This window comes from Anomaloglossus baeobatrachus, chromosome 5 (assembly GCF_048569485.1).
Source record: "Anomaloglossus baeobatrachus isolate aAnoBae1 chromosome 5, aAnoBae1.hap1, whole genome shotgun sequence".
NCBI lineage: Eukaryota > Metazoa > Chordata > Amphibia > Anura > Aromobatidae > Anomaloglossus > Anomaloglossus baeobatrachus.
In genome coordinates, this window is record NC_134357.1 from 564,036,998 (window position 1) to 564,054,738 (window position 17,741).

Genomic DNA, 17,741 nt, shown 5'->3' on the forward strand with positions numbered 1-17,741 from the left:
CTTTTTGCTTTGAGGCTCCTCCCACTCTTCGAAAAAATCCATTGCAGTCACCTCAGTACCAAATGTACATAATGTAGTGGCTAAAATGAGGTCCTCAAAAAATCCACTCTGATATAGACGGCTCACTACTGAAGCAGCTAGAACGGAGTGGCTTTTTTGAGGTCCTCAAAAAATCCACTACGACACAATGTGGATATTATGAGGACTTTCAGCTGCGCACTATTACGCTTTTTGCTTTGAGGCTCCTCCCACTCTTCGAAAAAATCCATTGCAGTCACCTCAGTACCAAATGTACATAATGTAGTGGCTAAAATGAGGTCCTCAAAAAATCCACTCTGATATAGACGGCTCACTACTGAAGCAGCTAGAACGGAGTGGCTTTTTTGAGGTCCTCAAAAAATCCACTACGACACAATGTGGATATTATGAGGACTTTCAGCTGCGCACTGTTACGCTTTTTGCTTTGAGGCTCCTCCCACTCTTCGAAAAAATCCATTGCAGTCACCTCAGTACCAAATGTACCTAATGTAGTGGCTAAAATGAGGTCCTCAAAAAATCCACTCTGATATAGACGGCTCACTACTGAAGCAGCTAGAACGGAGTGGCTTTTTTGAGGTCCTCAAAAAATCCACTACGACACAATGTGGATATTATGAGGACTTTCAGCTGCGCACTGTTACGCTTTTTGCTTTGAGGCTCCTCCCACTCTTCGAAAAAATCCATTGCAGTCACCTCAGTACCAAATGTACCTAATGTAGTGGCTAAAATGAGGTCCTCAAAAAATCCACTACGACACAATGTGTGAAATTATAAGCACTTTCTCGGCTGCGCTCTGTTACGTTTTTCGCCGTGAGGCTCCTCCCACTCTTCAAAAAACTGAATTTCAGTCACTTCAGTACCAAATGTACATAATGAAGGCTACAGAGAGATCCTCAAAAAATCCACTCTGATCCAATATGGTAAGTTATGAAGACTGTCAGCTGCGCGGTTCCGTTTTTCCTTGTGAGGCTCCGCCCACTCTTTCAATGTCAGTCCTGCGGCCACGACTTGTGGAAATACGGTAAAATTAAAATTCCAGCAAAACTGAACAATCAGCGCTGTGTGTCATTATTTATATTGTAAAAAATAATAATAAAATGTAAGTTATAATAATAATGAAAATAAAAATTTGCCCTTTGGAAAAAAATAATAAATATAACAGTGTGAGCATCTAATAAATAAAAACATGAAATCATTCCAATTATAAATCTGATTCCAGCCCCTGCTGTAGAAACTGAACTGTGCTGTATGGAGAAAAGATCACAGAGATCATCAAAAAATCAACTCTGATCTAGACACCTCACTGGTGAAGCAGCTAGAACGGAGTGGATAAAATGAGGTGACCAAAAACATGTGACTACAGCGAGGCCTCAAGAAATCAACTCTGATCTAGACACTTCAGCAGTGAACCGGCTAGATCAGAGTGGAAAAAATGAGGACCACAAAAAACCCACTCTGATCTAGACACTTCAGTGGTGAGCCGGCTAAATCAGAGTGGAAAAAATGAGGCCTCAAAAAATCAACTCCGATATAGCCGGCTCACTACTGAAGCAGCTAGATCAGAGTTGATTTTTTGAGGACCACAAAAAATCAACTCTGATCTAGACGCAACCCTGCAGGAGGAGGTGTGTGGAGATTCCCCATTACTGGGCTCAGGCTCCATACACATTAGATGCTGGGGGAGAACAATCGCTCTATAGAAGAGAATTCTCCTGATTGCCCCGTGAAGGATGGATATGGACAGGGACAAGATGGCGGAGAGGATATTACACCTCACCCTAGAGATCCTCTTCCGGCTTACTGGAGAGGTGAGAGATTCTGATGACGTCACATTACACCATTCTTATCTATGGGAATAACAGATGGACAGAACTGGAGAGGTGAGGACTCTGCAAATGTCTGGAGTGAGATTTCTTACTGTGTCTCTCCATAACCAGGATTACACAGTAGTGAAGAAGACCTCTAGTGAGCGCTGTCAGGCCCCTGTGTCTGAGGGATGGGGAAGACCCCTGAGCCCAATCACGGGGCCTCCACCTCACCCCCCGATACATGAGGGCATCAATGACCAGAAGATCCTAGCACTCACCTACAAGATGATTGAGCTGCTGACTGGAGAGGTGACACTGCTGGGAATGCTGGGACATTATACAGTAACGCTATGAAGGGATCGGGGGTGACGGTATCATTGTATGTGTCAGGTTCCTATAAGGTGTCAGGACGTCACTGTCTATTTCTCCATGGAGGAGTGGGAGTATTTAGAAGGACACAAAGATCTGTACAAGGACGTCATGATGGAGGTTCCCCAGCCCCTCACATCACCAGGTAATAGACAGGACTAAATACACACGGCCTATAATTATCTGTATGTAAGGAATGAATTCAGTCCCTGTATGTGTCTCCTCCAGGTCTATCCAGTAAGAGGACAACACCAGAGAGATGTGAGCGGAGTAAAGTGGAGATTCCTACAGATAACCGTCCAGGTGAGTAGTGACCACTAAATGCAGAGGAGTCACAGATTCTTCTCATTCAGCAGCTGCTACAGTGTGGGACTAAGAAGTGAATCTTTACTTTTGTAAAATTTACAGATAAATTTATGAAATTCCTAAATAACACAATTGTCCCCACTACATTACGTCCCTCAGCATTGATCAGGAGGCCGGTATGTCACCTGTTATTTCACCTTCTATGAACATTCACTTAGCAGAACTTACTTATGGACGTACTTAGTGGATTTCCTTCTGACTTTGTTACAGATGGGCAAAGTATTTTACAGCCATCATTAATGTCTTACTATGCATCCAGCTTTGACTTAAGGGGCCTTTAGAATAGTTAGGCTTTTTATAGACGTTGGAGCAGGATTTAGGGTCACAAGGAGGAACTCCGGCATACTACCCCAAGGGGAGGAAAAGAACAAGAAAAAGAAAAACAACGTCCTTGCAGTCAAATAAATTTTATTGGTGTACAAGTTGAAAAAAAAAAAGGTCAATCTAACATATTGATCAGTCTGAAAAATGACGTTTCAGCCTATTCGGCTTTCATCAAATAGGACTTAATTGGGTCTCTTACAGTGAAGGTGAGTAGTACCCGGGGGGGGGCAGTCAGACGCTTCTCAACCAACCGTTACTTGGTTGGGATGGAGCCAAAATAAAGATAGCACTTAAAGATATGTAATGAAATGCCCAGGAAGGATGTGTTTTTATAATATGCGGGTCTGTGACGGAATACCGTCACACGATTTGAAACCTGTTAATTAGATCAGACTCAGGAGCCTGCTGTTAAGGCTGAATATGCCTAACAAGGACAACAGCCTGCAGATCAAGCAGGTTAAGATGAATATGAGCTATAGCATGCGTGGACCTCAGTATTAGGAACCTCCGCTTATATTAAGAAAAGGCAGCCTGCTGTACAAACTATGAGGACATATAATGAAAGGCCCTGAAGGGCAGGAGCAAGGTCTGCTGCCAAATGTGCTGATCACATGTGTCCCGCTGTGCAGTCGGGCTCCTGAGTCTGATCTAATTAACAGGTTTCAAATCGTGTGACGGTATTCCATCGCAGACCCGCATATTATAAAAATACATCCTTCCTGGGCATTTCATTACATATCTTTAAGTGCTATCATTATTTTGGCTCCATCCCAACCAAGTAACGGTTGGTTGAGAAGCGTCTGGCTGCCCCCCCCCCTGGGTACTACTCACCTTCACTGTAAGAGACCCAATTAAGCCCTGTCTGATGAAAGCCGAATAGGCTGAAGCGTCATTTTTCAGACTGATCAATATGTTAGATTGACCATTTTTTTTCAACTTGTACACCAATAAAATTTATTTGACTGCAAGGACGTTTTTCTTTTTCTTGTTCTTTTCCTCCCCTTGGGGTAAGGTGCCGTAGTTCCTCCTTGAGACTACTATATTTATCTCCAGAGCACCTATATAGTGATGCACGGTGTTAATCTAGAATTTAGGGTCACCACCTCCCGGTGCTGGGGGAAGTATTTGATTAAGAGAATTATTTACCAGTCACAGCTCCTGCTGCTCCAGTGCTTATCTCCAGCCTTTCTGTACTTGACTGCAGCCATAATGTGCCATATACAACATGTGAGCGCTGCAGCCCATCACTGGCCTCACAGTATACATGATGCAATGGTCATGGCTGTTATTTTGCTCATCATTACAGCAGCCAAGTAGACTAAGGGGTACTTTTCACGTTGCGACATCGCTACTGCGATATAGTCGGGGTCAAATTGACAAAGTGACGCACATCCGGCGCCGGTAACGACGTCGCAACGTGTAAAGCCTAGGAGAGAAGATGAACGAGCGTGAAACTGTCAAAAATCGGTGATCTGTGTCACGTCGTTCATTTTCCAATTTAAGATTTTATTAATTTTCCAGGAAATACAAAATTAGAACATACATCCATACTATTGCAAATGAAACAGATCAGAAGTTAATGCTAGACCAAGCCTTCGCCGGCTTCGCAACATTCTATGGATGGTAGAAATGGAACATAGATAATCACTTAAAAAAACAATAAAACGATAAATCAAGGAGAAGATATTCAAACAAGAGGAAGTCACAGAGTCTAGAGAAATGGGGGTAGTGCAGAGAAGGGAGAGGATAGAAAGCAGAGTGAGGCGACCGGGACTGATGCAATGTCCGTTGAGCTGAAAATTTGTCAAGAGTGCAGTGTGAACTATCTGGAAGAGAAAAGGCCAGAGTGCCCCCCGTCTGGAGGTTAAATTAGTTCAAGAAGTGTTTTACTAGACAAGAAGGAGTCCCATTGGAACCACTTGGAGGCCGTTTCCACCGTCTGTCCTCGAGATTGGGCCATCACCATTTCCATGCGGTGAATAACATTTACCTCTGTTATCCACTCATCTACCGTCGGGGGGTTAGGATCTTTCCACCGCCGGGGGATCACGGTCTTGGCGGCCTGGAGAAGGTGGCCTAGGATCGATTTCCTAAAAACCTTTTCTGATACGTCAAAGATATACAGTAAAACTGCCTCCGGGCGACTGGGGACTACAATTCCTGTGGCCCCCCGTATGGCTGCCAGTACCTTGCTCCAAAAGATCGACAGGCTCGGGCAGTGCCACCAGATGTGGGACATGGTGCCTCCCGAGGCTCCACATCGCCAGCAAGAGTCAGGTATTCCGGGGCACCACGCGTGTAGAGATGCCGGTACCCTGTACCACCTGGAAAGTATTTTATAGCTAGTTTCTTGCATCTTAGTGGCAATCACGGACCTGTGGGTCAGGCGATAACAACGTTCCCATTGGCTCCCGGTAATCGGTTGGTTGAGCTCTAAGGGGCACTTTGCACACTGCGACATCGCAGGTGCGATGTCGGTGGGGTCAAATTGAAAATGACGCACTTCCGGCATCGCATGCGACATCGCAGTGTGTAAAGGCTGGATGATACGATTAACGAGCGCAAAAGCGTCGTAATCGTATCATCGGTGCAGCGTCGGCGTAATCCATGATTACGCTGACGCGACGGTCCGATGTTGTTCCTCGCTCCTGCGGCTGCACACATCGCTGTGTGTGAAGTCGCAGGAGCGAGGAACGTCTCCTACCGGCCTCACTGCGGCTTCCGTAGGATATGCGGAAGGAAGGAGGTGGGCAGGATGTTGACATCCTGCTCATCTCCGCCCCTCCGCTCTGATTGGCCGCCTGCCGTGTGACGTCGCAGTGACGCCGCACGACCCGCCCCCTTAACAAGGAGGCGGGTCGCCGGCCACAGGGACGTCGCACGGCAGGTGAGTGTGTGTGTGAAGCTGGCGTAGCGATAACTTTCGCTACGCCAGCTATCACCACATATCGCTGCTGCGACGGGGGCGGGCACTATCGCACTCGGCATCGCAGCATCGGGCTGCGATGTCGTAGTGTGCAAAGCCCGCCTAACTCCCAAGCTTTACAGAAGCGAGGAGGCGACGCCTCTACTGTACTCGTCAGAAGCTTGTACACCCTTGATATAGCATGGCGCGTATTAGAGGGACCAGTGCATAGATTTTCAAAAGGGGTTTGGGGTGAGGGGTGAGTCATGATAGTATCTTGGGAAGTCAAGAAGTGCTTGAGTTGGGCATATTCAAAATGGAAATGTAGTTTAAAATTACAACTCTCTACTATCTCCTGAAGTGGGATAATGGACCCCCTCGAAATCACTCGATTTAGCCTCAAGGGGTTCAATTTCGTGCTTCCTAGAAAATTGTTGGATAATGCCCCCGACAGAAACTCCGGGTTGTCCGTCAGTGGCATAAGGGGCCCTCAAGGTTGGATCAGGAGATTACGTGACGGCCCAGAGTGCACCGTTTTCAGAGTCTGCTTGGTGCTATAAGACATCTGAATCTTATGTTTGGTGAGGAGTGGCCAGGTCCACGGCAGGGTCGGTATTGATAAGGGGCATATTTCTTGTGCCAGGCTAACCCACAGTTTAGAACTAGAATTATGTAGAAGATCCAAAACCCTGGCATGAGCGGCCGCCAAGTAGTATCGCCTACAATCGGGCAGCCCCGTTCCTCCTGCACCTTTGGTCCTAGTCAAGACGCCACTTCCTATACGAGGGCGTCTTCCAGACCAGACAAATCTACCGAACATGCGCTGCATCTTGGCCCAATAGGTTGCCGGTACATAGACCGGGGCCGTCTGCAGCAAATATAGCAATCTCGGGAGGGCCGTCATCCTGAGTGCACTGATCCTGCCAAACCATGAAAGAGTGCCCCCATGCCACCGAGTCAGATCTCCCTCGAGCCGTGACAGAAAACTCTGGTAGTTTAATTGAAAGAGTCTGGATAGGTCAGATGGAATCTTGATGCCTAAGTATCCGATGCTACCATGGGGTGGCCATCTAAAGGGGAAGTTTGGTTTTATAACATTTACAGTCGATTGGGGCAAGGAGATATTTAGGGCCTCTGATTTATCAAAATTAATTTTAAAATTGGACCACTTACTAAACCGGTTTAGTTCCAACATTAAGGACGCTAGGGATGTGGTGGGGCTACTTAAATATACCAGAAGATCATCGGCGAAGGCAGCGCATTTATGCTCCCGATTGGCAATCCTAATTCCCCGTATGTCTGGGTTAGCCCGGATGGCTGACAACAAGTGTTCCATGAGTAATACATATAGTAACGGTGACAAGGGGCAACCCTGTCGTGTCCCGTTTCGGATGGAGAAGGGTCTCGTCAGAGTGCCATTAATCCTAAGGAGAGCAGTCGGGGAGTGATATAACGCCATAATTTTAGACGAGAAAACTGGCCCCAGGCCTATATGGTCTAGGGTCTGTGATAACGACTGCCAGGAGACTCTGTCGAAAGCCTTTTCAGCATCCAAAGACAGTAACATCATGGGTAGCTTTTTATTGTGTGCGTGTTGGATTAAATCCAGGGTTTTTATGGTATTGTCCCTTGCCTCTCTACCTGGGACAAATCCGACCTGATCAAGGTGGATCAAGTTAGGGAGCAAGGGGCTAAGTCTGTTTGCCAAAAGCTTGGCATAAATTTTTAAATGTACGTTAAGGAGTGATATTGGTCTATAACTGCTACACGTCATGGGATCTTTTCCGGTCTTTTGAATTAGTGAAATATGAGCCGTGGTGGAGTGGGGCGGAAAGGGGACTGAGTCCGAGATTGAAGGAAAGGAGCATTAGAGGCGCTAATTGTTCCGAGAAGGATTTATAAAATTTGGCGGGGAACCAGTCAGGGCCAGGACACTTATTGCCCGGGGTATCGCGAATCACTGCCAATAAATCTTCCAGTAAAAATGGACTTTCCAGGTTGTCTATTATAGAACTGTCGGGACATCTAAAAGGTGAGGGCATTGAGGGATTTACATCACTTGGTCTATGGGGCTCGACAGGTAGATTATACAACTTGGAATAATAGTCATGAAAGGTATTTGAGATGTCTGGGGTGGCGTAAAGTAATTCGTCGCGTGAGTGCTTGATGCAGGGAATGAGGGTGTGAGCTCTGTCCTCCCTCAACGCGTTTGCTAACAGCCTGCCGGGTTTATCCCCAAACTCATAAAACTTCCCCTTCCCTATCTGTATCAGACGCTGATATGAGGAATCAAGCAGTTTCTTAACCTCGAACCTAGCCTGTAGGAGTGCCCGTAGGTTCGTGGCCGATAAAGCTTGCTTGTGGATGAGCTCCGGTTCAGATACCCTATGGAGAGCTTTTACTATGTCTTGGTCGTTCTCTTTCTTGATTCGAGACCCATGCTTAATAAAAATGCCACATAGGACACATTTCAGTGCCTCCCACTTATAAGTGGGGGCTGTGTCATCTACTGAGTGGTCCTCCATGAAACTTGCAATGGAGGTCTGGATATCCGAAACGCAAAGCTCATCCAGTAGCAATGACTCGTTCAGACGCCACGACCCCCTAGGAGCCGTAAGGGAGGGGATCTCAATCGTGCAATATACCGGCGCATGGTCTGACCATAATATGTTATCCATTCTTGTGTGTTGGACCCAAGGGAGCGCGCTATGTTGTACCAGTATGTAATCAAGACGGCTATATGAATCCTGGGTGTGGGAATAGAAACTGTAGTCTCTGTCCGATGGGTGTTGTATTCTCCAGGTGTCGAACAGCTGCATGCGTAGTAAAGCTTTTTTAATTCGTTTGATAGTGGTGTATGCAATACTGGATTTCCCTTTCGAGTTGTCTAAAGTAGGGTCCAGGGTGATATTAAGGTCCCCACATAAAATCACCGTACCTTGTATCAGGGGGATCGCGGTATTGATCAGGCGGGAAATAAAACTATCCTGTTTTTGATTTGGGGTGTACGCGTTAATTATCGTGAAGATGTGGGTCCCCACCCTCAGTGAGAGACTAATGTATCTGCCAAGACTATCTGTCGTGCACTTTATGATTTGATGTGGGAGGGATTTATGGATGGCTATTGCCACACCTTTAGAGCGGGAGTCAGGGTTATCCGAGGATACCCATGTCCGGTAGTATTTATTTTTAAGAATAGGGTGTGTCCTTTTCTCCGGGACATTGAGGCCCCTAGCATTGAAAGAAGCGATGGTTAAGTCCGCCATCTATAAGAGAATAAGTCATTAGAGATATTTAAGAAAGAGAATCGGACACGTTCAGCCCGGCCGCCGAAGATATGGAGAAGGGGAGACTTGAGGAAAGTAAGAAGTAGTGGGAAAAAAAGGAAGAGAGAGAAAAAAACTAGAAGAACAACAGGCAAAAAAAGCCTAGCATAGTTAACTAAATCCGAACAAACGTTCCTAGGGAACATATCCGCCTCATCTAGGCAGGACAGAGGATCCCAACCTATTTGGGGAAAAAGGAAGTCAGACATATCTGAGCAGAGCTCCATATATACTAAGAAAGAAAAAACATTATGGATAACCATAGACACCGGTAAAGGTAATAAATTCTTATGTGATACGGGCTATGAATAGACTGGAGGGTAACATGTGGAAGCCACGTGAGCCTCATTACTGTAAGAGGTATAAGTCATACAGGCGTTTTCAGCCTTTGGTTCCCTCAGCATCAGTTAATGCGGGCGGCCCGCCCTGCGACCCCGTTCTCCTCTCGGAGGCAACCCCCTGCTGGACTCAGGAGGTGGAGGTGGTCTAGAGGAGGTAGGCCGTCCCCTGGGCACCCACGGCTGGAGTTGTGTAGTCGGCCAGGCTGCAATAGACATTGCAGGCAGATTCAGATAAAAGCCTGGAGGTCCTCTGGAGAACGCAGGGTCATCCATCGGGAGTCTTTCTGTACCGATAGGGAAAACGGAAATCCCCACCGGAATGGCAGACCTCTCTCTTTTAAGACATCAAGGAGGGGTTTAAGAGTCGCACGTTGGGCCAGAGTGTGTCGTGAGAGATCAGGCATTATGCGAAAGGTAGAGCCATTGTATGATAAGTTCTGTTTTCTCCTGGCTGCCTGTAGAATGGCCTCTTTTACAGCGAAAAAGTGTACTCTGCATACAATATCTCTTGGGTGGGAGTCATCTGGATCCGGAGGGCGTAGAGCTCTGTGGGCTCTATCAAGTTCAAGGGGAGCTCCTGGTGGCCTCTTTAACAAATTGTTGAAGATGGAACGAAGAGCAGCAGGGATATCAGGGGCGGCAATAGATTCCGGAACACCTCTAATCCGCAGATTGTTTCGTCTGTTTCTGTTCTCTAGGTCATCCACATGCTGCTGGAGGGCAAATAGTTGCTTAGATTGGTTTTCAGCAGTTTCTTGGATAGATCGGATAGACAACCTGAGAATCAGATTGTTGCTCTGTCAGGGTATCTACCCTGTGAGTAAGTGAAGAGAGATCTTGTCGCAGCTGGATAAATTCTTGTTTGCACTCCGCCACTACTTGATTAGCCAGAGCTGCAATGTCACTCTTGGTGGGGATTGCTTGTAGCAGGGATCGTAGGTCTGCCAGAGATGCCGGGCGCTCGTCGCCCACCGAGGCGGCCGCGTGAAACATATTTGGGTATTCGTAAAAAGAGTCCTGAAGGGCCGGTCCATATGTCAGCGTCTGCGTGTTCTGGGGGTTTTTGATGCCGTCCCATACTTGTGGTGCAGATGTGAGACGTATTGGGGGTGCCCCCAGTATTCTGGGTCCCCCATTCACGGGGATTAATGGGCCCCCATCTAGGTCCCAGACGGTGGCTGTCGGACTCTCAGCCCAAGAGGACCCAGTGGACCAGGTATCTGGTGAATGTGCTTCTCTCTGAGGTGTCCCCCAGGGCTCATTGGCAGCCATCTGAGATGTAGGTGGCCCTCTTCCATTGCCTGCTCCCCCTGAGGATTGTGTAGCTCTTGGTGAGTGACTGGGGGTGTTGTTCCCCCCACTAGAGTGCATCCCGCTCCCCAGGTCTACCTGTGGGCCCTGTACCTGATTCCTGTAGTACAGCCGGCCCGCAGGGTTTGCTGCTGCTCCTTCCTCACCTCTGGTCCCTGTGCTTGCTTGTGTGGACAAGAGCGGTGGTGTCAGAGCTGCAGGTTCTCCCTGTGTCGTCTGCTTCTTCAGTGCTCGGGCTCGCAGCGGTGAGTCATCTCCTGGGCCCGAGCACCCCTGCGTCCCGCACGCCGCACTCCCAGCTTCACGATGTACGGCTGCAGGCAGGTCGCCGGAGCCGCCCGGTCGCAGCGGAGGCACAACGGAGGGTGATGCAGGTAGGGCCGCAGCCGCGGGAGACCCGTCCTCCAGCCCTAGGCTGCCTGCTAGCGTCCCAGGATCGCGGCCGCCATCTTGGAATGGCGCCGCTGGAGGTAGTGCCGTCCCAGTTGCAGGGGGTACATCAGCTCCTGCCGCTGCCGTTGGACTATTGGAGGGCCCTCCCGGGCCACGGGGGATCTCCATCTCCTCACCCCTTCTCTGGGTCCTTTGGATTTCTGCCCTCATTGGCGATGTGGCAGGGGTTCTTTCAGGCCCTGTAGGCCGCAGCTCTTTCTGTGGCAGTGAGCCGGTCTCAGGCTCCCGGGAGCGTGTTAAATAGGCCCCGATGGTGCCCTGGGGTGCAGGAGGCTTCCCCGAGGTGCTGGGCTTACCGGGCTTGTTCTTTTTTTACTGCCGATTTGCCCATTGTGGCTAATAAACCGGTTCTATGGGGGATTATTTAGAGGAGCTCTAGCAAGTAGTGTCCTCACTCAGCCATGTCCGGCTCCGCCCCCGTTCATTTTCATAATGTCGGTGCGTCCGCAGGTACGATGTTGTTTGCCGTTCCTGCAGCTCCACACATCGCTGTGTGTGAAGCCGCAGGACCGACAAACATCTCCTTACTTGTGCCCGCCGTCCACCGGCAATGCGGAAAGGAGAAGGTGGGCGGGATTTTTACATCCCGCTTATCTCCGCCCCTCCGCTTCTATTGGCCGGCATGTGCGACGGAGGCGGGTACTATCGCGCTCGGCATCGCAAGCATCGGCTAGCGATGTCACAGCGTGCAAAGTACCCCTAAGACGGGAGAAGAGCGCTAAAGTGGTAACCCTGAAATGGCAATGGATTCAGCAGGTGAGTAATGCTTATATTATAAAAATAATAGTAATCTTTATTTCTATAGCACCAACATATTCCGCAGCGCTTTACAATTCAGAGGTTCATATACAAACAATCATAAGTAACAGCTACAGAAGATACAATATTTAATGCAAAAATAAAGACCACCCTGCTCATAAGAGCTCATAATCTACAAAGGGGTGAGGTGGGGGTGGTGATTCAAGGTTCAGTTGCTTATTTGAAATAGGGGATAGATAAAGTCTGTATGAGCCGTCACCTTCCAATCTTTGTAATGCTTTGGGGTGCGATGAAGTTTGAGGGAGAATTATGTTTTGAGGAACAGTGGAGGTGATATATATGAATTGACTTTGATTATGGAGGGTGATAGGCCAGCCTAAAAAGATGTGTTTATAGGCAGCGTCTGAAGCTGTGCAGTTGTGTATCATCATAGATTCTTGGGGTAGAGCATTCTCAGAAGAAGTCTTGGAGTCGGCAGTGGGAGGTCCGAATTAGTGTGGGTGTTAGTCGAACGTTGTGGAGCGTAGAGAATGAGTAGGGGGATAGACAGAGATATTAGTAGAGATGTACGGGGGTGCTGTTCTGTAAATGGCTTTGTGAGTGAGAACAAGCAATTTAAATTGGATCCGCTAATGTATGGGCACCCAGTTCAATTGTTGCGCCGTTGTCTTTGCAGAGATGCTGAATTACTCACAGGTTTAGCCGTATTGCGTCCTCCACCACACTATCCTGGGCATCCACATGTACTGCTGTCTCCTTACTCTCCCGATGTCTGTACACGTAGCCCAAGTCTCTTTGGAGTGTGCTTAGGGCAAGCACACTCCGCCTCTCCTCTTAAAGAAATGGCACACTATTTCCTGGAAATCCTGACAGGCACTTTGTATTTAAGGCACCCTCCCATTATAGGTGACTGTGCAATGCTCCTTTGTTAGGGTATGTGCCCACAATCAGGACTCTCTGCGTTCTGCGTAATGCAGAGAGTCCTGACCTGCGGTGCCGTGCGTCTCCTCCGTAGGTGAATGCAGGAGACTACAGCTGCCTGTGCCCACAATCAGAGTTCGGTGCGCTGCGGTTTCCTGCTTGTGTTCTCCCTACGGAGGACACAGGTAATTCCGCAGCAAACAATTGACATGCTGCGGTCTAGAAAGCCGCACTGCAGGTCCGTGTTTGCTGCGGAAAAAGCAAGCACAGTAAGCATGAGTTTTCTAGAAATCCCATCCACTATGCTTGTACTGTACAGCGCAGCATTTTGGGCGCAACTGAAGCATGCTGCGTCCAAAATGATGCAAATACTGATCGTGGGCACGCAGCCTTAGTGTCTCAGTCTACTAGCGTCTTGTCAGGTCCCATTTATCCCTGTGTCAGTTTCCTGTACCTGTCTTCCTAAAACTGTCTATCCCTGCAGTGCCCACCACTCCTGTCCATACCTGCCTGTCTAGCCTGCCTCAGTCATCCCGCCTGTACCTGCGTCTATACCTGAGTCCATCACCTGCCCTGGGGGTCAGGTGCTACAGTCCTAGTCACTACCATGGGAGTGGTGCCTGGTGTTCTCCTTGCAGTGGGCGCTTAGTTAAGACCCTCCCTTCGAAGAGTAAACCCGGGTCCCCCCTGTGATCCAGTGGGTCCACTACTCCCACTTGCTACCTTTACATCTGCCGCGAGCGTTACAGCAATGACTGGCACAGAGCAAAAGCGCCTGAGTAACGATTAGCCAGATAGGTGACCCTGGCTGCAGCATTAAGGATGGACTGGACAAGGAAAAGTCCAGTGAGGGGGGGAAGCCAACTAAGAGAGAATTACAGTAATCGAGGCGGGAGTGGATCAGGGCCAAAGTGAGGATTTTTGTTGTTTCCATGGTGAGAAAAGAGTGGATTCTAAAGATATTCTTCAACTGCAAGCGACAAGTGAGTGAGAGATTGTGCAGAGCTGACAGATCAATGTCAAGCATAACACCCAGCCAGCGAGCCTGTGGCCTATGCATTATCATGGTGCCGCACCCAGAGAGGGAGATGTCAGGTTTAGGGAGGTTAGTAGACAGAGGGAGTAGAAGAAGTTCAGTTTTGTAAAGATGAAGTTTCAGATAGAGAGCAGACATAATGTTGGAGACTGCGGACAGACAGTCACTGATGTTCTGTAGTACTGCGAGGGTGAGGTCAGGGGATGAGGTGTGCAGCTGTGTATATTCATTTATCACATTCTCCCACCTTTTTGTTTTATTAACATGAGAAAACCACTTTACAAATTTACTTTTCCAGTTTTACACTTTCTACAAAGTCAGAGCTTCTTCATGCATAATCGCACTGTTCATCCCTTATGCAGTAAAATGCATGTAGCTGTCAAGGATTGTGCCGGACAGACTCCCCTAATAGTACTGACTGACAGACTCATTTATGATTCTCCACTGACAGTCTTACTACAAAATAGTGGTGACCGACACTTTGAGACATGAACCTTTTAAGATGCTGAATTTACACTGAATTGGAAAACAGCTAGAACCGATCCTGGTGGCCTGATATCATTATCTAGTGGTTCTTGCTCTGTGCTGTTTGGTTAGAATACTACTAACATATTAGTGAATTATCGAATTTTGACTTTAAAAACTAAATTAAAAAACTATTTCCAAGTTTAATTACTTTTTCAATAATACAAAGTGTTATTCTTGGCAGGTGACTGTATTAGGAGATCAGAGGGACTTCTGGCATCTTCAGATTTTCAATCATATGATGTTGGTGTGCCACAAGACACATATGAAGAACATTGCATTATCCCAGCTGTATCATCAGTGCTTCACAGCAAAGATCTACCATCTGATCCTATTAAACAGATCCTATCTTCTGATTCATCACAGGCTGTTAAGGAAAATAAAAGTAACAGCAGGGATGTTAGAGCTATCAAAGGAATGAAGATATTTTCATGTTCAGAGTGTGAGAAATGTTTCAATTGTCAATCAACCCTTGTTAAACATAAGAGAAGTCACACAGGGGAGAAGCCATATCCATGTCCAGAATGTGGGAAGTGTTTTGCAAGTAGATCACATCTTTTTAGACATCAGAGAACTCACACAGGGGAGAAGCCATTTTTATGTCTAGAATGTGAGAAATGTTTTGCAAGTAAATCACACCTTTTTAGGCATCAGAGAATTCACACAGGTGAGATGCCATTTTCATGTTCAGAATGTGGGAAATGTTTTAGAGAGAAGATAAATCTTGTTACACATCAGAGAACTCACACAGGGGAGAAGCCATATCCATGTCCAGAATGTTGGATATGTTTTTCAAAGAAATCAAATCTTGTTACACATCAGAGAACTCACACAGGGGAGAAGCCATTTTCATGTTCAGAATGTGGGAAATGCTTTAAGCATATAGCAAGTCTTATTATACATCGGAGAATTCATACAGGAGAGAATCCATTTTCATGTTCAGAATGTGGGAAATGTTTTAATCAGAAATCAACTCTTGTTACACATCAGAGACTTCACACAGGGGAGAAGCCATTTTCATGTACAGAATGTGGGAAAAGTTGTGCATCTAAATCACATTTGGTTAGTCATAAAAAAACTCACATAGGGAAGAAATCATATATATGCTGAGATTATGGGAAATGCTTTTATTTCAAAACTCATGTTAAACATTAAAGAGCTCACATAGTTGAGAAGACATTTTCATACCCAGAATGTGGAAAATGTTTTATTTTAAAATAAGTTTCTTAATTTTTGATGAAGTCGTATTGTAAATAAAGGGGAGAAGCTATATTCATGTTCTGAATTTAAGGAATGCTTTTCCCCAAATGAAAAAAATAAAATATAGTTTAAATAGCTGCAATATATTCACACCTGTGCACTGAATATTTTATTTTAATATATACAGTGTATAAAACACATATACACTATATGAACAAAAGTATTAGAATATCTACATATTAGACCTACAGGATGTTTTTTGGTCTCCTATTCTAAATCTATAGACATGCAAGAATGGGAGTGTGTCTGTGGAAATCTTCAGAAGAGCATTTGTGAGGTCAGATTGAACTTATGTGCTGGAGCAAAGGTGGGCTTAGTACCAGCTGATAATACAAAGCTGGTATTAACCCCTTTATTACCCATAGAGCCACTGCCATCATGGCCGCTGGACGAACCGGGTAAAGTGCCTGGAAATGCCGCTAAGAAACAATGTGCAATTTCCAGGGGTGGCTGCGTGCTGCGGTTTTTAGTGTTGGGGGCTCAGAACGCTTGGGCCTTAAAACGCTGAGAATTCCAGCCTCCAGCTGTCTGGCTTTACCTGTCTGGCAATCAAAATACGGCGGGAGCTCACACATTCATTTTATTTTTTTTTTAAATAATTAAAAAAAATAATGGTCTTTCTGTATTTTGATTGCCAGCCAAGGTAAAGCCAGGCAGATGGGGGTGGCAGCCCGTAGCTGTCAGCTTTATGAGAATCAAAAATAGCGCGGAGTGCTACGTCATTATTTTAAAATTATTTATTTTTACACTACTATATATGTGAGGGACCCAACAATCGATCACAGACGCTGACACGCAGTATGGGTATCTGTGATTGGCTGTTGGAGTAACCTGGACTCTGTCCATACATTCTAGATACTAGAATGTATAGACTGGTTTCAGGTTACTCCAGCATAAAATCACAGACGCCCACTCTGACAGTGTGATTGTTATTTTAACAGTAAAATAAAACAACACAGAGAAAAAAATATTTTATTAGAAATAAAACAAGACATTTAAGACTCCATCTTTATTATTTAAAAAACACCCCTCCGACATAGCCCAAAGGTGGGTGAGTATCTTCAGCTGTGATACATCTGACTTACAGGACCTTCCGTGACATCATAGCCATGTGACCATTCTGGTGTAAATGTTACCTTGGAGGCTATAGGATCTTCCATAGCCATGTGACCAGTCTGTAACCCAATGTCTGTACAACATTCACACCAGACTGGTCACATGGATATGACTGTAACCCGGAGTCAGAGCAATGATTGGACATGAAAGCAGAAGCAGGCGGAAGACAGCGGCTGAGCGGGTCTGCAGGACGCGTCACGGGAGCACTAACTATAAAGACAATGTTTACTATTAACTATATTCTTTATATTACAGCCCCACCCCAACCCATAACTGTAAAGTCCAAGTTTGGTGTTCAAACGCAAGTTCGCGTTATCTCAAAACCCGAACTAGAATTTTACACAACGTTCGGGCGAGGCTTCTGAACGCGAACATCGGGGGGTTCTCCCATCACTAGAAATAGTATCAAACAACACAAAATAACTAAACAACATAATGATAGAAGACAACCCAAATATCAAAAATGAAAAAAAAACACAGGTGAGATATAAAAAGACATTTTTGGAATAAGAACAGACAGCTGTTTATTTGCGAAAGATGTCAGACTATTGGAAACTGTCATTACCTCTTTTGATGAGAACATGCAGGAAGTCAATTTGATGATAATCAAATTTGTATGAGAGATTCATATTTAGTCTATTCGAATTGAGTTCCTGAAAAAACGGGTGTAACTCCTCCGATGTACTTCACCAAATCCAAAGCACATCATCAATGTATCAGGGCCAAAAACCTTTGTGATCTATTGATGGTTTCTGATCTAACAAGAATAGGTCCCTTTTCCACAGCCCCAGGAACAAGTTGCCGTATGGTGCACAAGCTGCTCCCATGACTGTTTCCTGGAGCTGCAGGTAGAAGGACCCATTGAAAGTGAAATATAGCAAG

General features: G+C 46.3%; 2 protein-coding genes across 2 annotated transcripts in view; both read left to right on the forward strand.

The window, feature by feature from the left end:
• Window positions 1-2,038: 2,038 nt before the first annotated feature.
• LOC142312328 (uncharacterized) overlaps window positions 2,039-17,741 on the forward strand; it is a 133,792-nt gene continuing 118,089 nt past the window's right edge. Inside the window, exon 1 of the mRNA XM_075351259.1 lies at window positions 2,039-2,156. Coding sequence (XP_075207374.1) covers window positions 2,133-2,156 — 24 coding nt within the window. The 5' untranslated portion in view covers window positions 2,039-2,132. The remainder of the gene's footprint in view (window positions 2,157-17,741) is intronic.
• LOC142310574 (uncharacterized) lies at window positions 11,986-15,742 on the forward strand. The gene is made up of 2 exons (XM_075348094.1): window positions 11,986-11,998; window positions 14,668-15,742. Exons 1-2 carry the CDS (start codon window positions 11,986-11,988, stop codon window positions 15,591-15,593), a joined length of 939 nt encoding a protein of 312 aa, XP_075204209.1. The 3' UTR covers window positions 15,594-15,742.